At 46.9% G+C, this 16,611-nt stretch overlaps 2 protein-coding genes across 2 annotated transcripts in view; one reads left to right on the forward strand and one right to left on the reverse strand.

The window, feature by feature from the left end:
* Window positions 1-7,643, forward strand: part of Pfdn1 (prefoldin subunit 1) — a 66,126-nt gene extending 58,483 nt beyond the window's left edge. Inside the window, exon 4 of the mRNA XM_013020326.1 lies at window positions 7,197-7,643. Coding sequence (XP_012875780.1) covers window positions 7,197-7,280 — 84 coding nt within the window. The 3' untranslated portion in view covers window positions 7,281-7,643. The remainder of the gene's footprint in view (window positions 1-7,196) is intronic.
* Window positions 7,644-8,584: 941 nt separating this feature from the next.
* Cystm1 (cysteine-rich transmembrane module containing 1) overlaps window positions 8,585-16,611 on the reverse strand; it is a 59,846-nt gene continuing 51,819 nt past the window's right edge. The window contains exon 3 of the mRNA XM_013020274.1: window positions 8,585-9,062. Coding sequence (XP_012875728.1) covers window positions 8,956-9,062 — 107 coding nt within the window. The 3' untranslated portion in view covers window positions 8,585-8,955. The remainder of the gene's footprint in view (window positions 9,063-16,611) is intronic.

Consider the following 16,611-nt stretch of genomic DNA (forward strand, 5'->3'; position numbering starts at 1 on the left):
GAAATGATTTGGCAGGGAGGTGAATGAATGGAAAGATGGATGAATGGAAACTTAGGCTTTTATTAGACAGTTTTCATTGAAAGTTAAAATCTCTACTGTATTGCATTCTGCCCTTTAAAGCTACGTCTTTTTTTTTTTTTTTAAGAAGACAGGTTGGCAAATTGGATAGGCCTGGCAGGCCGTACCCAGCGAGGTCGCAGCCGGGCCTGTGAGTCACACCGTACCCCTGCCTCCCACATCGTCTATGGCTGCGTTTGTTGTAGTTGTAACAGGCCTAAAATATTTCTTATCGGGCCCTTTAGAGAAAGAGTTTATTGATTCTGATTTATGCGGTGATTCATACAATTCATGGAACCTCAGAATCATCTGGGGGGGCTACAAAACATAGATTGGGCTCTCCTTCAGCATTTCTGATTCCGCGAGTCCCAAGAATGTACATTTCTCATAAATTCCTGGGTAAGGTTTCTGGGATAGAAAGAATACTTTAAGAGCTGTTGCTTTTAAGGTAGTGATTGAGTTCCTTTTCCCTTTGATCTTTGCTAAACCGAATGTCTCAGACCAGCCTACTTGAGCACCTATCACTTGGCATGATTTACTAGCTTGCCTTCATTGTTTTAGGCCTGTGCCCTAAATGATAATGATTCTTTGGGCTGTGCCTGGTGGTCGGTGCCATTTCCATTGGACTAGTTGTCCCTCCTGGCTCTGCACTTAGCTATGAAATTCTATCTTGTCCTTTCCCTGATGTCTGATAGCCTGAAGCTTAAATGCAGCTGATACAGTAGGAAGGCTCATGGACTATGGAGGGACTAGCCACTAAGGTGCGGAAGAAATAAGATTTCCTCCCAGTGTATCTCTGCTAGAAGGTGCTTGAGCAGTGTGGAGGTTTGTCCTGGCAGATTGAGTTGGGGTGGGGACCAGCAGGTGATTAGGAGAGATTTACATCCTTTATGGTAGCAGGGTCAGTCCTCTAGCAGGTAAATCAGGCCAACGAGAAAAACAAGGTCTGTGTTTACCCATACCAAGTCATTTGTGCCTATGCTTGCTCTATCTTTGTAGTCTCCCAGCTCAGCAGTCATTTTAGAGGCCAGTGGGTCTTTGATGGGAAAGATGTTTCTAGTGCGTTCACAAGTGGCTAGCCAGCTTCTACTCCCAGCCCAGGTTTGGCCTCCTTTTCCTGCTCAGCCTCCCTCACGCATTCAGTTGTGGGAGCACTTGTCTTCCCTGAGCTCGGCCCAACTCCTGCTGGCCCCAGCTCCCCTTCACCTCTCCCCTTTCTTCTCGGCTTGTGCTTGTCCTCCCCGCTGCCATCCACATTTTGCTGTCTGCCAAGACAGGCTTCCTTAGCCTTCCTTCAGTGAATTCTTGGCCTCTTGTTAATTTTCCCCATGGTAGGTGGCAGGCACGCTCTTCTGCAGAGTGAGAGGAGGTAAAAATCAGGGAGCCGGGCACCGGTGGCTCACGCCTGTAATCCTAGCTACTCAGGAGGCCAGCCCAGGCCGAAAACTCTGTGAGAGTCTGATCTCCAATAAACCACTAGAAAACCGGAAGTGGTGCTGTGGCTCAAGCGGTAGAGCACTCGCCTTGAGCTGAAAAGCACAGGGACAGCGTCCAAGCCCAGGGTTCAAGCCCCACAACCGACAAAAAAAAAAAACAAACAAACACCAGTGAGAGTCTTGGACTTTTAATTTGAATATAACTGGCAAGACAATGAGAAGGTAGCCCTGGCTTTCAGTTTTCTCATTAGTAATAGAGTTGTCAGGGGTCCACAGAAGCTTGAAGATAGATTGAACACAAGGGAGAAATTGGGTAGATCAGACAGAGCAGAAGACAAAGATCACACAAACATTAGGGACAGAAGGGAACTTAGGATGGGTCTTAGTGTTGCTTCCAAAGCCTGAATTGGAGACGGGCCAACTAGAAGGGCTTGTCAGTCTATCATGTCTCCTCTTTCCCCTGAACTCCGTTTTACTTCTTCTATTTGTTTGTTTTGCCTTGATGAGAGTTCATTTGAAGAAAGGGGTCTGTGGCTAAAGAAGAGCAGGGAGGCCTGGTGAGGAGATATACTGGTGTTGTGCAGATCTTCACTTTGCAATTGGAAAGAATCAGAGGAAAAACGTTTCTAATAGCTAGGTATGGTGGTTCATGCTTATAATACCAGCACTTAGGCTGAGGCAGGGGGATTAGGAGTTCTAGGACAATCTGAGGTACTACTTATCAGACTTAGAACAACAACAAGACCCTCTTTTCTATACCCCCAAAACATGACAAACTCATTATATAGAGAGAGCTGGGGACAGAGTTTCTAAGAAAAGACAAAGTCTTTAGATAGTGTCATAAGATGAATTACCTCAGAAGTCTAATTGAGAAATGGTCGTGTTGAGACAGTTCTAGAGACTTGAGCCTCTTCCCTTTAGTGAGAATGAAAGGGGCCCCTTACTCTGCCTCCCAGAAAATTGAACCTTCAGCTGATGAACAATAACTCTAGCAATGTCACTTCCCTAGCCATGCTACCCCACAGGAAGCCTCAGAATTTCTCAGAATAAGAATGTTGCTGCAACCAGAGCTTTGTGGTTTGATGCCACTAGAGAGACTCTTAGGGACAGAAGGAAGGGCCTCAGCAAGACGCAAAGAAGCTGCCATGCGGGAGGGCAGTGCAGGCAGCCCGGGACTGCTGTGGAAGGCGCGGCTTCCTCATGGCCTGTGTTCACTGGACAGTGCTTGTCTCATGCAGCTCACTGAGACCCTGAGGGTGACATCTGAGGGAGCAGTTCCTTAAGTATTTCAGAGCTGGGGCATGGGAAATGAAGGCGATTTGTTTTGTAGTTGTGAAAGTTGACCCAGGAAAGCCCAAGGGCCAGATCCTTAGGGCTGTTCTGTTGTAGGAATGAGGCTTTGATGTCCCCATCAGCTGAACAAAGTTTCAGTTTTGAATCTATGTATAGCTAAGGGCAAGATACTGGAAGTCTGTGTCCAAACCAGAAAACCTCTGTGGAAGATGGTTGCTTTCTGCCTTTGCTGCTTCTGGTGCATGTTCATTTATTCAAGTTGGAGGAACACTAAAAAGGAGCAGTGTGACTACAAGTAAACCCATTCAGACTCATTCCTATAACAAGTGATGCAGTTATATGCCAGTCATTCTTCTAGACACTAGGCCGCTATCATGAGGCAGAACAGAGTCCTGTTTGTAGACCTTTTTAGGGAAGCCAGGCGCATAGTGACTGTTTTAGAGAGTGATAAGTGCTGCCGAGAGAAAATTTGTTGAGAATTGGACATAGTAAAAAGGTCTTTCAGGTAAGGTGACCCTTGAGAAAGGTCTGAAAGAGTGGCACTTAGGAGGTCATAAGGGTAGAGCCCTGGGGCTGGGAAGGTGGCTCAGTGGTAGAGCGCTTGCCTTGCATGCATGAGGCCCTGGGTTCGATTCCTCAGCACCACATAAAGAAAAAAGCCAGAAGTGGCGCTGTGGCTCAAGTGGTAGAGCGTTAGCCTTGAGCTGAAGAGCTGAGGACAGCGCCCAGGCCCAGAGTTCAGGCCCCACGACCGGACCCCCCCCCCAAAAAAAAAGGGTAGAGTCCTTTGGGTAAGATTAGTGCCCTTTTAGGAGGGAAGCTCATTTCCCCTTCCACTATGTGCGGACACCATGAAAAGGGGCCATTTGTGGACAACTGGTCTTGACCAGGAACAGAACCTACTTGATCTTGGACTTTCTAGACCCAGAACTGTGTGACCCAGAACTATTAAGCTGCTCAGTCGATGGTATTTTGTTTCAGTAGCCCATAGACAAAAAGGCTTTGCTTTGAACTGGATGAGCTGGGAAGCCATCTAAGGGCTTTAGGTTTAAAAGCTGACACTGGCATTGTATGAAGGAACTAAGGGTCAAGAGCAGAAGAAAGTGGACTTCCTAGGAGGCTCTTCATTAAGGTCAAATATGGTATACATTTTGGACAAGGTTAATGGGATTTTTGCTTGGCTGGATGTTGCTATTAAAGATGACTTAAGAATAATGTAAAATGTTTTTATTTAGAACAATTACCAGAATGGAATCGTCAATTATAGAAATGTGAGAAGACTGTAGTCCTTAGAATTTCTGACTTGAGCAGTTTTAGGAATGAGCTGTGGAGATCCAAGGAGGAAAATGGTTAACGTAATCACTGGCTCCTTAATTTTCTTACTTTCTGAAAGCCTTATCTGTGTTTCAACCAGTTCTGCATTGATTTAATTTTTTTTTATAATTTCATTGAGATTAAATGATTATATAAATTTCACAAATCTCACAGTATTGTAGGATAGTGATATTTAGTTAAAGTTACAAGCACATTTTAACCTTCATAAAGCAAGTTGTCATTTCTACATTGATTTTTTGGGATAAGTATAATCCCAACATATGAACTTTTAGGGACACTTAATCTAGGCTAGGGCTCTGAAACTCAGTGTGGTGAGAGCTAAGTCAGGATAGGGTCCTTTGGGTCTGGAAGACCCTTGGGAGAGATTGTGTGTAGAGACACACAATCCTTTGTTGATTTCCTAACTGTATAACAAGTTACCACAGGCCAATGATTTAAAACACAGCATTGTCAGGCTGGGAATGTGGCTGAGTGATAGAGTGCTTGCCTCGCATGCATGAAGCCCTGGGTTTGATTCCTCAGTACCACATAAACAGAAAAAGCTGGAAGTGGTGCTGTGACTCAAGTGGTAGAGTGCTAGCTTTGAGCAAAAGAAGCTCAGGGACAGTGCCCAGGCCCTGAGTTCAAGCCCCAGGACTGGCCAAAACAAAACAGAAAACACACAGCAATGTCTTCTATCATGGTTCTGAAAGTTAGAGGACTCCAGAATCAAGGTGATACGTGGCTACGCTCTGTCTGAAATTCCTTGGGAGGAATCCTTAACCTCTTCCAGAGAAATTGCTTCAGTTTCTGCTCCTTTCCACACATGGCATTTTCCTTCTCTGTATCTGTCTCCACATGGCCTTCTTATAAGGTCATGAAACACTGGTCTCAGAGTCCACGCTAATTCAAGATGACCTCACTTTAACAGGGTTAACACCTACGAAGACCCTCTTTCCCAGTAAGATCATGTTAACTTGTAGCAAGGATTTGCGTTTGTGTGGTTTTTTGGGGGGGTGGGGGTGAGAGACAGTTTACCTCACAGAACATGCTTTGGTTTCAGTTTGAGGATCTTCTGGGCTTAGATGTGCTTGTGGATGAGACACCATTGAAATAGTTAGAAAATGGGTCTCACTATGCTAGGAGTTGCCTCTGTCTCTTGGGATTAATTTTCTAAAAAGAATTTCCCATTAAGTTCATTTAAATTGTTATTTTAGAAACTTAAAGACCTTAGGAATATACAAGTAGTACGATTCATGAAAGTAAAAGAAGGAAGAATGTTACAGTATGGAATAAAGTATTTTTATAACTGAGAATGACAACCTGAATTTGTCCAGAGGCCTGGGGTAGTCGGGCAGAGAAGTCTGTGCTGATGTTCAAGTTTATAGTTTTGCCAGCTGTGACATTAGCAGAGATTGAATGCAACAGACCCCAGAGTCCCTGAGCACTGCAATGGCAGGGAAAACCTTTTTTTCTCCAGTCCTGAGCTGGGCCCAGAGTTGCCCAGGAGTACGTGGCGCTTCCTGTGTGACTGCTGTTCCCTGTGTGCAACACCCAGGTGTGCATTCTTCAATGATGTGTCAGGATTTATTGGTATGTGCCTCTTTTTAAGTCCCAAGTAAACTCTAGGGTTGTTTATCAAAGGAAGTTCAAGTTCTTGCTTTGCTATTACAATGATAGGACTGTATCAGTGTAGCAGTATAATTAAACAAAATTCCTTAGCAACAGTATACATTTGTGATCACTCAATTGTTACCACAGTCACAGAGAGTTGTATAGAGATCCTGTTGTGTTGTAAGGGTGTGGGAAAGTTGGCAGGTGGGAGATGAGTAGACTGGGCATTTTAGCAGAAAGGAAATTCAAAGTTATAATGGACAAGAGTCAGAGGTTCATATAAGAACTGGTAAGATTTGTGTCTTAACTACTGTAGGGAAAAGCCTCAGAATGTATCATTTAATAGATACCTTGCCAGAGAGTGGGATAAGGTAAAAGCAGGGACATGGAGATGAGGATCAGGAAGGTTTGATGCAAGTGAACGCTGTGAGGAATTGTTCATCTCCATCTGTCCTCTAAAGTGACTGCCTAAGGCCTGTCAGGCTGAAGCACAGTAATGTGTGATGCTCTCTTCCTTAGCCTTTCCCTGGCTTCTCTGGGTCATGTGGGCACTTAGAGGGCAAAGAAGGGTTCTGGTGGCACCTGGGCTGGGCTCTGCATACTGGCTTCAGTGGGCTCCCAGTCACATGCACCCTGAGAGGGGATGGTTGTATTTCTTCAGGATGTGTGGGTTATTCCGCTGCAAGCCAGCCTTCATTTCATGTCTGCTAAGTAGGAATACAGACATAACTACATCCTCAGGGCAGGGACCCGTGGTAATGCCACCATACGTCGGGGGTGAGCACAGGGCAAGGAATATACACAAATCATTTCCTTTTGACTCATCTCTTATTATCCTAGTCCAGATGTGGCTTCTGAAAGTAGTTAAATATCTTTGTGTAAATTGAGATTTTTTAATTTAGGACCCAGATGGGTCAGGAAGTAAACTTCCAAAAGGTCTGCTTTACTCAGTGTGTCACTGTCCTGGGTTTCTGGAGGCAGCAGTATCATTAGGAAAGCAGTCTCTTCCCCTTCCCTCCCCCGACTCATCTGCTGCAGTGAGATGTGTGTCCAATGCTGAGTGCTCAGGGCAGCCACTGGCTGGACAGAGCAGTGTACCCCTACAGCACCAGGAGGTACAGGCACCTGGCCCCGGCCATGGAAAATCTTGAGAAGAGACAGTCCATAATAGAGCAGGAGCTCTGTCCTGGAATTTCCTGTCCTTTGTCTGTCTGGCCTAACTTGTACATAGACAGACGCCTGTTTTTTAGGGCCAACAGCCTTCTGGGGAAAGAGTGCTGCTGCCTTCCATGGGAGCAGCTCCGTGTCCTGCCCAGGCTATCTCCTCCCTTGCTTGCTGTGCAGGTGGGGGAAGCACTGTGGGCATGCATGTGCCTAGAAGTCTTGACCAGAGATTGTGATCATAGTGTTTGGCCATAAAGGCTGCATCTGCCAGCCCACCTGTTCTTCCTGGTCCTAACCCTTCTTGTTCTCATATTGCAGCAGAAAAAGTCCTACCTGGAGCGCAGTGTTAAAGAAGCTGAGGACAACATCCGGGAGATGCTGATGGCACGAAGGGCACAATAGGAGATCTGAGAGAAGCTCTTCCCTCCTGATTCCTCTCATCCTGGCAAGAACTGAGGGACTTGTGCCAGGGTAACGTCCTCCCTCAGGCTAGACGGACCTTTTAATCTGAATGGCTTCAAACCCCCACTGTCCCTATATTGGGATCTCTTTTGGGTCCCCCCTCTGTATATGTTCCCTGCCTCTGCCTAGGAAATCCTTGGAGCCTGGGTTGAGCCAGGAACTCCCAGGAGAAGGAAGACAGGGTCCAGGGCAGATAAGGAAACTTTGAGCCTGCTGCTAGGTAAACTGTCAGACCAATAAAAGGCTGTGTCCCATTCTAAGTCTGTTTTTCTTGAGCCAGTAAGAATAAAGTAAGAGGCAGCAGCATCTCCTAGTTCTGAATCCCTTTCTTGTCCCATTCTGGGAGCCCATGTAGTACAAAGAGGAGAAAGACTGCTTAGGTTCAAGGCTGAATTGAAAAGTGGCAATGGCTGGTGGCCTCAAGATTCCCTTCTTCCTCCCAAACTTGCCAAAAGTTAGTTCAGTAGCAAGCAGCACTCTTTAGCACCACACACTCAAAAATCATGGCCTTTTTTTCCTCTAAAGCTAAAGGACTGATAATTGATTTGTAGAGCAGAAGGTAAGCAGGTGCCAGCAGGGAACTGAGGCCTCCACTGCCAGCCAGGCTAGGAGAATTTGACTTGCTTGGTGGCATTTCAGCGCCACCCTGTGGTCAAAGGTGGGATGAGTAGCTTAGTTGATGAGTAAGGGAAAAAAGGAAGCCTTTGGGCTGTTTCCTTTTTTTGGGTCCGGTCGTGGGGCCTGAACTCTGGACCTGGGCGCTGTCCCTCAGGTCTTCGGCTCAAGGCTAGCGCTCTACCACTTGAGCTACAGCGCCACTTCTGGCTTTTTTTTTTGCTTATGTGGTGCTGGGGAATCAAACCTAGGGCCTCATGCATGCAAGGCAAGCGCTCTACCACTGAGCCATCTTCCCAGCCAGGGCTGTCTCCTTTTAACTGGGCTTAGTCTTCCAGGGAGCAGGCCTGAGGCAGCCCAGTCACCAAAAGTCCCCCTTTGTAGGCCACGGACCAAATCAAGTTGAGCCCATTTTGGAGGAGTCCAGAGCTAAAGGACACCCAGACTGTTGGGATGTGGCCAGAACAAAACAGTAATGAGGCTCCTTGTGCACTGGACAGCAGCATGCAACCCAGACAACCACATTCTATGAACCAACCCTAGCCTGCTGAAGAGTAATCAAAAGGTAACAGAGTCCAAGAGACAGAGCAATCCTAGGTGTTCAGACTATCTGCAATAATTCAGACAAGTGAAGTTTTGACAAATTTATTGAAACATACAGGGTGTACGCAGAGAAATCATTCAGTGGTATGTTACATCTTGCCACTATTTTAAATGTATAATTTAAGAATTATAAATATATATATTTAATAACTAAGCCTTTGGCCAAAAAATAAAAGGAAGGTCATTTAGCACATTTGTTAAAGATCAATAAGAAATGGATTTTGAACACTAGAAAGACCAGTCACCGAATTAAACAGCAGCAACCCTCACTAATCTAAAATCCCATAGTATTGAAAGTGGAGGTGTCTGCACGGGCTAATCAATACAGCAGTCAGAAGAGATGGGGCAGGCACACTACTGAGGCGGCTGCAGAGCCAGCAGAGCACGAGGGCCCTGCTCAGGTGAGCATGTCCCAGAGACAGCAGCAACAGAGAGCAGTCCAGCAGGCTGTGAGGCAGGTGGATGGGCCCAGATCATCTCTTCTTTGGTCTTCTACCACATACACTGCAGGGAGAAATGGAAGGAGAGTGAGAAGGGTATGCTGCAAACCTCAGTCCCCACAGCATCCCTGGTCAATGCGGGGGGAGGGCAGCTTCAACAATAGTCATTGAGCAGTCTGGGTTTTTGTTCTTGCCATTGCTGAAAATGGAGGATGGTGACTTGGTCCATCAGCTGCTTTGCTTCCTCCCATCATTCCAGACAGAGAACACTCTCAACCTCTCAGGAGTAACAACTAAGGAAATGCCAAGGCAGCCAAAATAAATAAGGAACATGGGGGTGGGAGAAAGGCAGGCATACCTTCTTCAGATACAGCTAAATTATTGCCTGAAAGCAAGACCTACAGTCTTAAAAGGGGTTTTAAGTCCTGTTTTTTCAGTGCTTTGTACGTAATTGTAAACTGTGCTCCCAAACTCCCAAAGCATTAAACCAAGCAGGGACTAAAGTATGGCCAAGTGAGACAGATGGCTAGAGCCTATATGGTGGTATTTTGTGAACCTGGCCTCCACTCTTGTGAGAATGGAGTTAAAGATCTGAGTGCAAAACAGATCCACAGGTAACAGACCACTTGCCCCATTGGGGCTTGTGCAAGCATCCCCTGAGAACTTATTCTAAATAGCTGGTAGTTAACATTTAAAAAACCCCTCAAAACCACCTCCACCATCATCAAACTCATAAGCAGTAAGGACTTCTCCGTTTTGCAAAACTCATGAATGTACAGATCTTACAAATTAGACCAGTCCTTTTGCCAGCTGTCTTGGAGTTCTATTTTGGTGTTGGGGATCTATTTTTATGCCTCTTGGCAGCTCCTCTCTGGAGTTGCTAAAATGCTCTGACTTACTAGGGAGCTTCCCCAAGTCCTCCCCTTGTATTGGTAACCCCTGTTCTTCAGGGATTGTCCTTCCCTTCTCTGGCACAGATTTAAGCCAGCAACAGAAGCAGAGGGTTCTGGGAGAGGTGACTTGTCACCATCATGGAAGCCTGGTCAAAAGGGAGAGGCTGGCCTATTCTATTCTGGGGCTTTGTAAGGTATGTGCCCCATGTTGTCCCTCCAAGAACCCTGAGATAACACCAGCAGCCATGTTGGAAAGGAACTCCACACTTAGGACATGCTAGTCTCTGGCAAGCCAGTCCTTCTCAGGCCCAGCTGGGCTAGAAACAGAATCAGGAGGAGCACAGGACTGTGGGGGCTACGCCCAGCTAGCAGAGGCTGCTCTGCCGTTGGCAGCAGGAAAGCCCTCGGCAGTGTCACTGGCTCTGCCTAGATGATCTGCCCATGTCCCCATCTCCTGTCCTGCATGTGCAGCTCTCAACAGAGAGTAACCTCTCTGTAACCCAGGGGACTGGCTCCCTTGCCAGCTCTAGAAATAACCTGCTTGATTCATGTGCAGGCTTTTGCCAGGCCTCAAGCCAGATCCTGCTGGGAGAGGCTCCTAGTCTCCAGCAATCACTTACTGGGGTGCTCACCAGTGCTAGACATCCATCTTGTCATCCTCTCCAGCCCCAGGAACAGGGCTTTCCCTTCCACCTGAACCTTAGCAGACCTGCTTCCTTTCTCCTCCAGCTCAGCCAAAGGCATCATTGATGGGGCACATGTCATGTCATGTGCTTAGAAACCTGGGAAACTAGGGACTCGGAGCTCATCCCTCTGAGGCTGCCAATAGAGGAGAGGAATAATAGGCTGTCAACTGAGACAAGTGAGTATCGGTATAGCACTTAGAAACTGAGGCACTTATTTCTGGGAGGAAGGGCAGTCTTCCAAAGCCCTATGATTTCCCCCCTTTAATCCACTGGGGCCAAGCCTGCCCTCCCCTACAGAAGTTGGGCAGGTGGGGTCTGCAGGTTCCCCCACAAGTTATCCAAAGCAGGAAGTGACTGGCCCAGGAGAAAGCTCTTAAGAAAGACTTCCTCATTTCTCTAACCACAGGCTGTGGAGCCCAGAAATGAAGTCTCAGAATGCTATCCTCTGGATGACTAACTGCCCCTGGGAATAAGGCTGGGGACATAGGATCTCTGGCACCTGCTGCACTGAGATGCTCCTTGCCTTCTGCTTCGCTATCAACCCTGTCACCCCCTAATAAGGAAATTTGCCTGAGGACTCCTATTACTTCCTCCATTGGCCAGCCAGTATACACCCATGCTGTGTGGGCATGTTAGCAATCTTTGTCACCCAGTGGTGCTGAGACAAAGATGGCTCCTACCCAGCTGTTCCAGACCCAGGCCAGATGGGCTGACCTAGCAACTGCTTATCCTGCCAAGCAGTGTATGAAGATCGGGGCCCACCACAGTTGTGTAAGATAGGAAAGAGCATGCCTAGTCTCCACTGCCTTTGTAAGTCAGCTCCTTGGTCTCTATTCTTGCCTCTCTAGCCTCTCTCCTTGTTCTTTTTCTCTCTCCACCTCCCTACTCTTCCCCCTCTCCTCCTCCCCCTCCCCTATTCCTCTATCTCCTCTTTGCTGTGCTCCTCTCCATCTCCCTCGCTCTCCTTTCCCCTCTCCTCCCATGTCTATTTCCTTCTCTCATTTCTCATCTGTCTTATTTCCCTTCTCCTTTCTCCCCACCTTCCCCTCCCCCAAATATGTACATATGTGTGTGTGTGTGTGTGTGTTGAAAGAGGAATGGGAGCAGGTGCCTGGGAGGCCAAGTGGGCCCTGTTGGCCAGCCTGGGAACGGAGGATGGGCTCCTGATCCGTGTAGACCTTAATCCCTCTAGCTTCCATGCACATCAGCCCAATGGTTAACCTTTCACCAGTGTCCCCCATCCTGTTCGGCCTGTGTCCTGATCCCAGACAGTATCATGGTCTACCGTAGCCAGAGCAGTGATGGGCCTCAGGACTGGCCCTCGAGACACCATGGCCACAGCACCTTCCAAGAAGTGCCATCAGTGGAAGAGATGGCTTGGCTAGGAGCAGGGGACCTGTAGTCCTGTCCTTCATGCAGGAGCAAAAAGAACAGACTTGGAGAGGGGAAGGGTTTGTTTTGTTGGTGTGTTTGTGTAGTGAGATCATTTGCTACCAAGCAAAACTCTGCTGAAAATAAAACGCCATCAAATTGCCTGCTCAACCTGATGAGCACCAGGAAGTGTGCAGAGGGAGGTGAGTGAGGGCAGCAGGAAGCATGGGAACCAGCCCTATTTCCAACCTTCCAGACCTTACTCAGGCAGATCAAGGCTCTATAGTTTGGATACTGGAGTCTGAAGGTGAAGAGCAGAATGGCCCAGCAGGAGAGTATGGGGCTGGTGGAGATGGCATAGGCCTTGTCTCAGGCTCCAGGACAGCAGCTGTCTGTGCCAGCTGTGCTTATCCCATTCCTCAAGCTGTCCTCCAGCTTCAGCCCTGGCCTCACAGAGGCTGAGCTAGGACAGACCTGGTCTCCCAAGTCCCTTCCTTCTCCCTGCTTTTGTTTCCCTACTGATTGCTGCTCTTCACACTTAGTAGCTGCGTTCATGTGAACTGAGCTGGAAAACATGAGCACCCGTTGACCTGTGTGTGGGTCCTTGTTCCTAGGTCTGTGTAAGTACATCACCACCATCCTGTGAGCAAGGCCACTACCCCAGAACCAAGGCAACTTCTGCTGGCCTAACAAGCAGGACTGTACTGCCACCACCGCCTGGCTCCACCTGGCTAGAACCCTGTCCTTGGACGAGCTCCTGGGGCCCCAAGGAGAGGGTTGATTCGGATTCTGGAACAACTGAGAACTCAGACCCTGAGCTGCGGGTGTAACTGCCTCAGGAGCAGCTGGGCTAGTCATTTTGGTAAGGGGATGCTGAGTTCAAAGAAGGAAGTGCACAGTGAGTACGGGCAGGTGACCTGACCTGGTGCTCCTGCTTCCTGGCCAGGGCTCTGTACATCAAGGTAGCTTACTCCAAGAAGTCTGGCTGCCTGCAATGTGACAAACGGGAGGGGCAAGAGGACTTTCTCCTTTCTGTGCCTCTGTTCTTAAAGCCAAAGACTGTGCCTGAGGTTAAACTCTAGACCTCACCCACAATGTCAAAGTCCCACATAACTGTCAAGTGGGTACACTGACCCAGAACATGCACATAGCATCCCAGGAGCAGGCAGCTGGGTTAAAGGGCCTACACTCGTCCCTTGCTATCTTGTGCTTCACATATTGTGGCTTCACTGTATCACAGGTTTAAAAAAAAAACAACAAATTAAACAGTGATCCTTCACCTATTGCAGGGGTTACAGTCCAGAGACCCTCGCAATAGGTGAAAATCTGGGAAGTAGCAATAAGTGAACTGCAATATAGCAAGGGACAACTGTCCAACGCTGCTACTTCACTGTACTTCAGTTTCCTTGGCCACCCGGTCCCTGTAGCCACCTGGTGTTTTAAAGACAGTGGCTAAGTATACGGGATCAAGTTTCAATCTAGACTGCCACGGATAGGCTAGGTGCTATAGAACAAGTCACAGCTTTCCTGTGCTTCAATCTTCTCACAAAATAGAGCCAGAGATGTGATGACAAAAAGGAGGTAAAAAAGTGCTTCTGGAGCTGGCAGGGGCCAAGGAAGGAGCACTTTATAGGGGGCTACTTACAATAGGTGACATCCTATGGGGGAAAAAATCAGGGAAAGGGTAGGTTTTCTTTTGAGTCTTCATGAGAGCAGGGGCCCTGCCAACCAATCCAGGATAACACAGATATTTGTATCTGTAACTTCAAATTGTTAAAGGATGATAAAGGTGAGAGGCAGTATTCTACTGAGAAGAAAGGGAAGGAAGAGGGAGGCCAGTGGGGACTGAGGTGGCAGGCAGGATGCACAGCTTTAGCTGGGAAGATGCTTCAGAGACTGGCAGGTGAAATGTTTAGATACCCATTTCCTTAAAGGGAAGAAGAGCTGCACACATGAGCGTTTCCTAGGTATGGTGGGTCTACAACTGTCACTGAGACAACAGACACCGAGGAACACTGTAATGTGAGGCCGGTGAATGATCAAGTTGGAAGACATTTCAAAGACTACTAAGGACCAGCTTTTTCTCAAAATAACACACATCTGATGCATGAAAATTCCAGCAAGACTGCTTTTGTTTACCAGATCTCAGGAAAAGGGACTGAGAATATCTTTTGTGGTGACAAACATTTAGAGACACAGCTGCCAACAGTGTTTTTCAGACAAGGGAAACTAAAAACATTTTCTGTCCACAGCCCCAGAATATTTAAGAGATAAGCTCCCCTCACCTCCCAGGTAGAGATACTGGAGGAAGGAGGATGACACTGAGGAATCTGACCAAGAAGACACAGGTGAGAGGGCTAGAGTGTACCCATTTTCCTCCTGAGACACAGCTACAGTGCTGGAAGCCGACTGCTTTGGTGCCAGCAACCAGAAGTTCAGAAGTGCTTGGCATCTTCCAATACAGCAGAGATTGGATGAAAGCAAAGAAGTTAAAACCAGGTCCCATATCCCTCATGTCCTTTGTACCAACTTGAAAGTTCAGCAGACCTGAGCTGAGGTCCCAGTGCCGCTGTTCCATACATAGTTCAGTGTCTTCAGGTAAGTCACCTACTTCCTCCGCTAAGGATGAGAGGACTGCCTGGAATACCACACAGATGCTGTGGTTATTGTCATTAAGGTGGTGAAAAGGAAAGCTCTCAATTTACACACAGGCAAGTTTCACTTCAGTGTAAGTGGTGGGCTGGTGAGCACATTCCATGAAGCATGAAATGAAGATCCCCCCCCCCCCCCCCAGGCACTCACTTGTCTGACGGCACTAACCTGAGGGCCTGTCCAGAGCAGCGCACACGTGTCTGGGTGCTGGTGGCTGCAGTATAAATACATGGTTTGGCCTTGTCAGACAAGGCTCCAAACACCCACTGGGGTGAGAGAGCACAGCCACGGTGCCATCAGCCAGCTGCGGCTCTATCCACATGAGCTACAAGATGAAAGCGTTACAGATACCCTTAAATCTTAGGAAATAACCAGATGTTTCTCAGGCAACTGTGAGGCGGAATCAGCAGCTAAACAGGAACATCGAAAGTGGCATTCCTCAGCACAAGACCTTTGAAAGCAACCCTATATGCCTTGAAAAAAGAAACACCTTACAAACTACAAGTTTATCTTCAGTGTGGGGAGGAAGCAGTTTTATCCTGAAGCTAGCCAAGAGACTTGGTGGGGACTGAAGAGTAAAAAGGAATATAACACAGCAATTCTTCAGCACCCTACTAATCCACTACAGGTTCTCTTGCTACTGCCTCTTGACAGACCGCGACAGAGTGTGTGTGAGCTGGGGAAGACGGAAGACATCACTGTAAAGATCAAGTAGGAGGCAGGTCCGTAAGCATGAGGAGACCCCAGATGTGTTGGGGCAGAAGACGAAATGATTTTCCAATACCATGTGGAACACAGCAAAAAAGAGGGAGGTAGCTTACAAATGTATCCTTAATGAGGTTTTCAGGGAAATAAAATAAGCACATAATTAACCAAAGCGCCCCCCCCCCAAGATACTACATACTCATTAGAATGGCTAAAATGAAAAATACTGGCAATATCAAGTTCTGGTGAGGACACAGAATAGCTGGAATAAACTCATTGTTGGTGATAGGAATGCAAGATGCTATAGCCACCCTAAACACAGAAGCAGTTTGGTTAAAAATGGATGTTTATCGATCTAAAAACAACTATGCTTGATAACGTATACAGGGCACAATGCATTTACACAAAAACAACTGACTAAAAGAGGTATACTTAAGGGAGGAATACAAAGGCATAACTCTAAACAACTAAATACTGTTTATCAAAATGAGTGACAGGAAGTGGAAACGTTTTTTTGGGGGGGGCATGTAAGGGGCAGCACAGGACTAAAAGGAGGAAGATGGAGCAAGTGCAGTCAGTCAGTGTACAGAATGGAAAAAATGAACTATGTAACATGATGCCATGGGCAGGGGGGAATGGAGGACAAAGGAAAAGCTGACACCAAGCATTATACTCAACCTGATTAATGGAATTGTAGCCCTTTGTACATCTACTTAGTGACAGAAATAACTCAAAGTATATGCTTCCAATCACCCAGAGGGTCTACTCCTGAGTAGTCACTTAGAATGTGAAAATCTGTATACAACCTTTACAGTGGTTGTAGTCACAATGGCCAAAAGGTAGAAACAATGCAAATAAAGTCATACCTCTGCATGATGGATTACTACTCAGCAACGAAGTTCTTTCCAGATCCTCACAGAACATGCCAGCAGTTACATACTGATAATTTTGCTTATAGGACAGTATCATTTTAGGGTGAAACCTAACTATCTCATACTTCTCTTGGCCATTTATATTGAAAATTTCAAAAGACCAAACCTATTCAAAGGGTGTCTGAGCTTCACAAATATTTTGGTAAGGTAGGAGATGGTCCTTTCACTCAGTTACAGAAATCCTCTATTTACCAGAGTTGTATGTAAAGTTGCTTTTGAAAAGGTTTTTTTTTTTTTCTTTGTGCTGGTACTAGAGCTTGAACTCAGGACCTGGGTACTGTCACTTAGCTTTTTATTGTTCATGGCTAGCACTCTAGCATGTGAACCATACCTCCACTTCTGGCTTTTTACTGGTTAACTAGAGATAAGTGTCT

This window comes from Dipodomys ordii, unplaced genomic scaffold (assembly GCF_000151885.1).
Source record: "Dipodomys ordii isolate 6190 unplaced genomic scaffold, Dord_2.0 Scaffold50, whole genome shotgun sequence".
NCBI classification, from domain to species: domain Eukaryota; kingdom Metazoa; phylum Chordata; class Mammalia; order Rodentia; family Heteromyidae; genus Dipodomys; species Dipodomys ordii.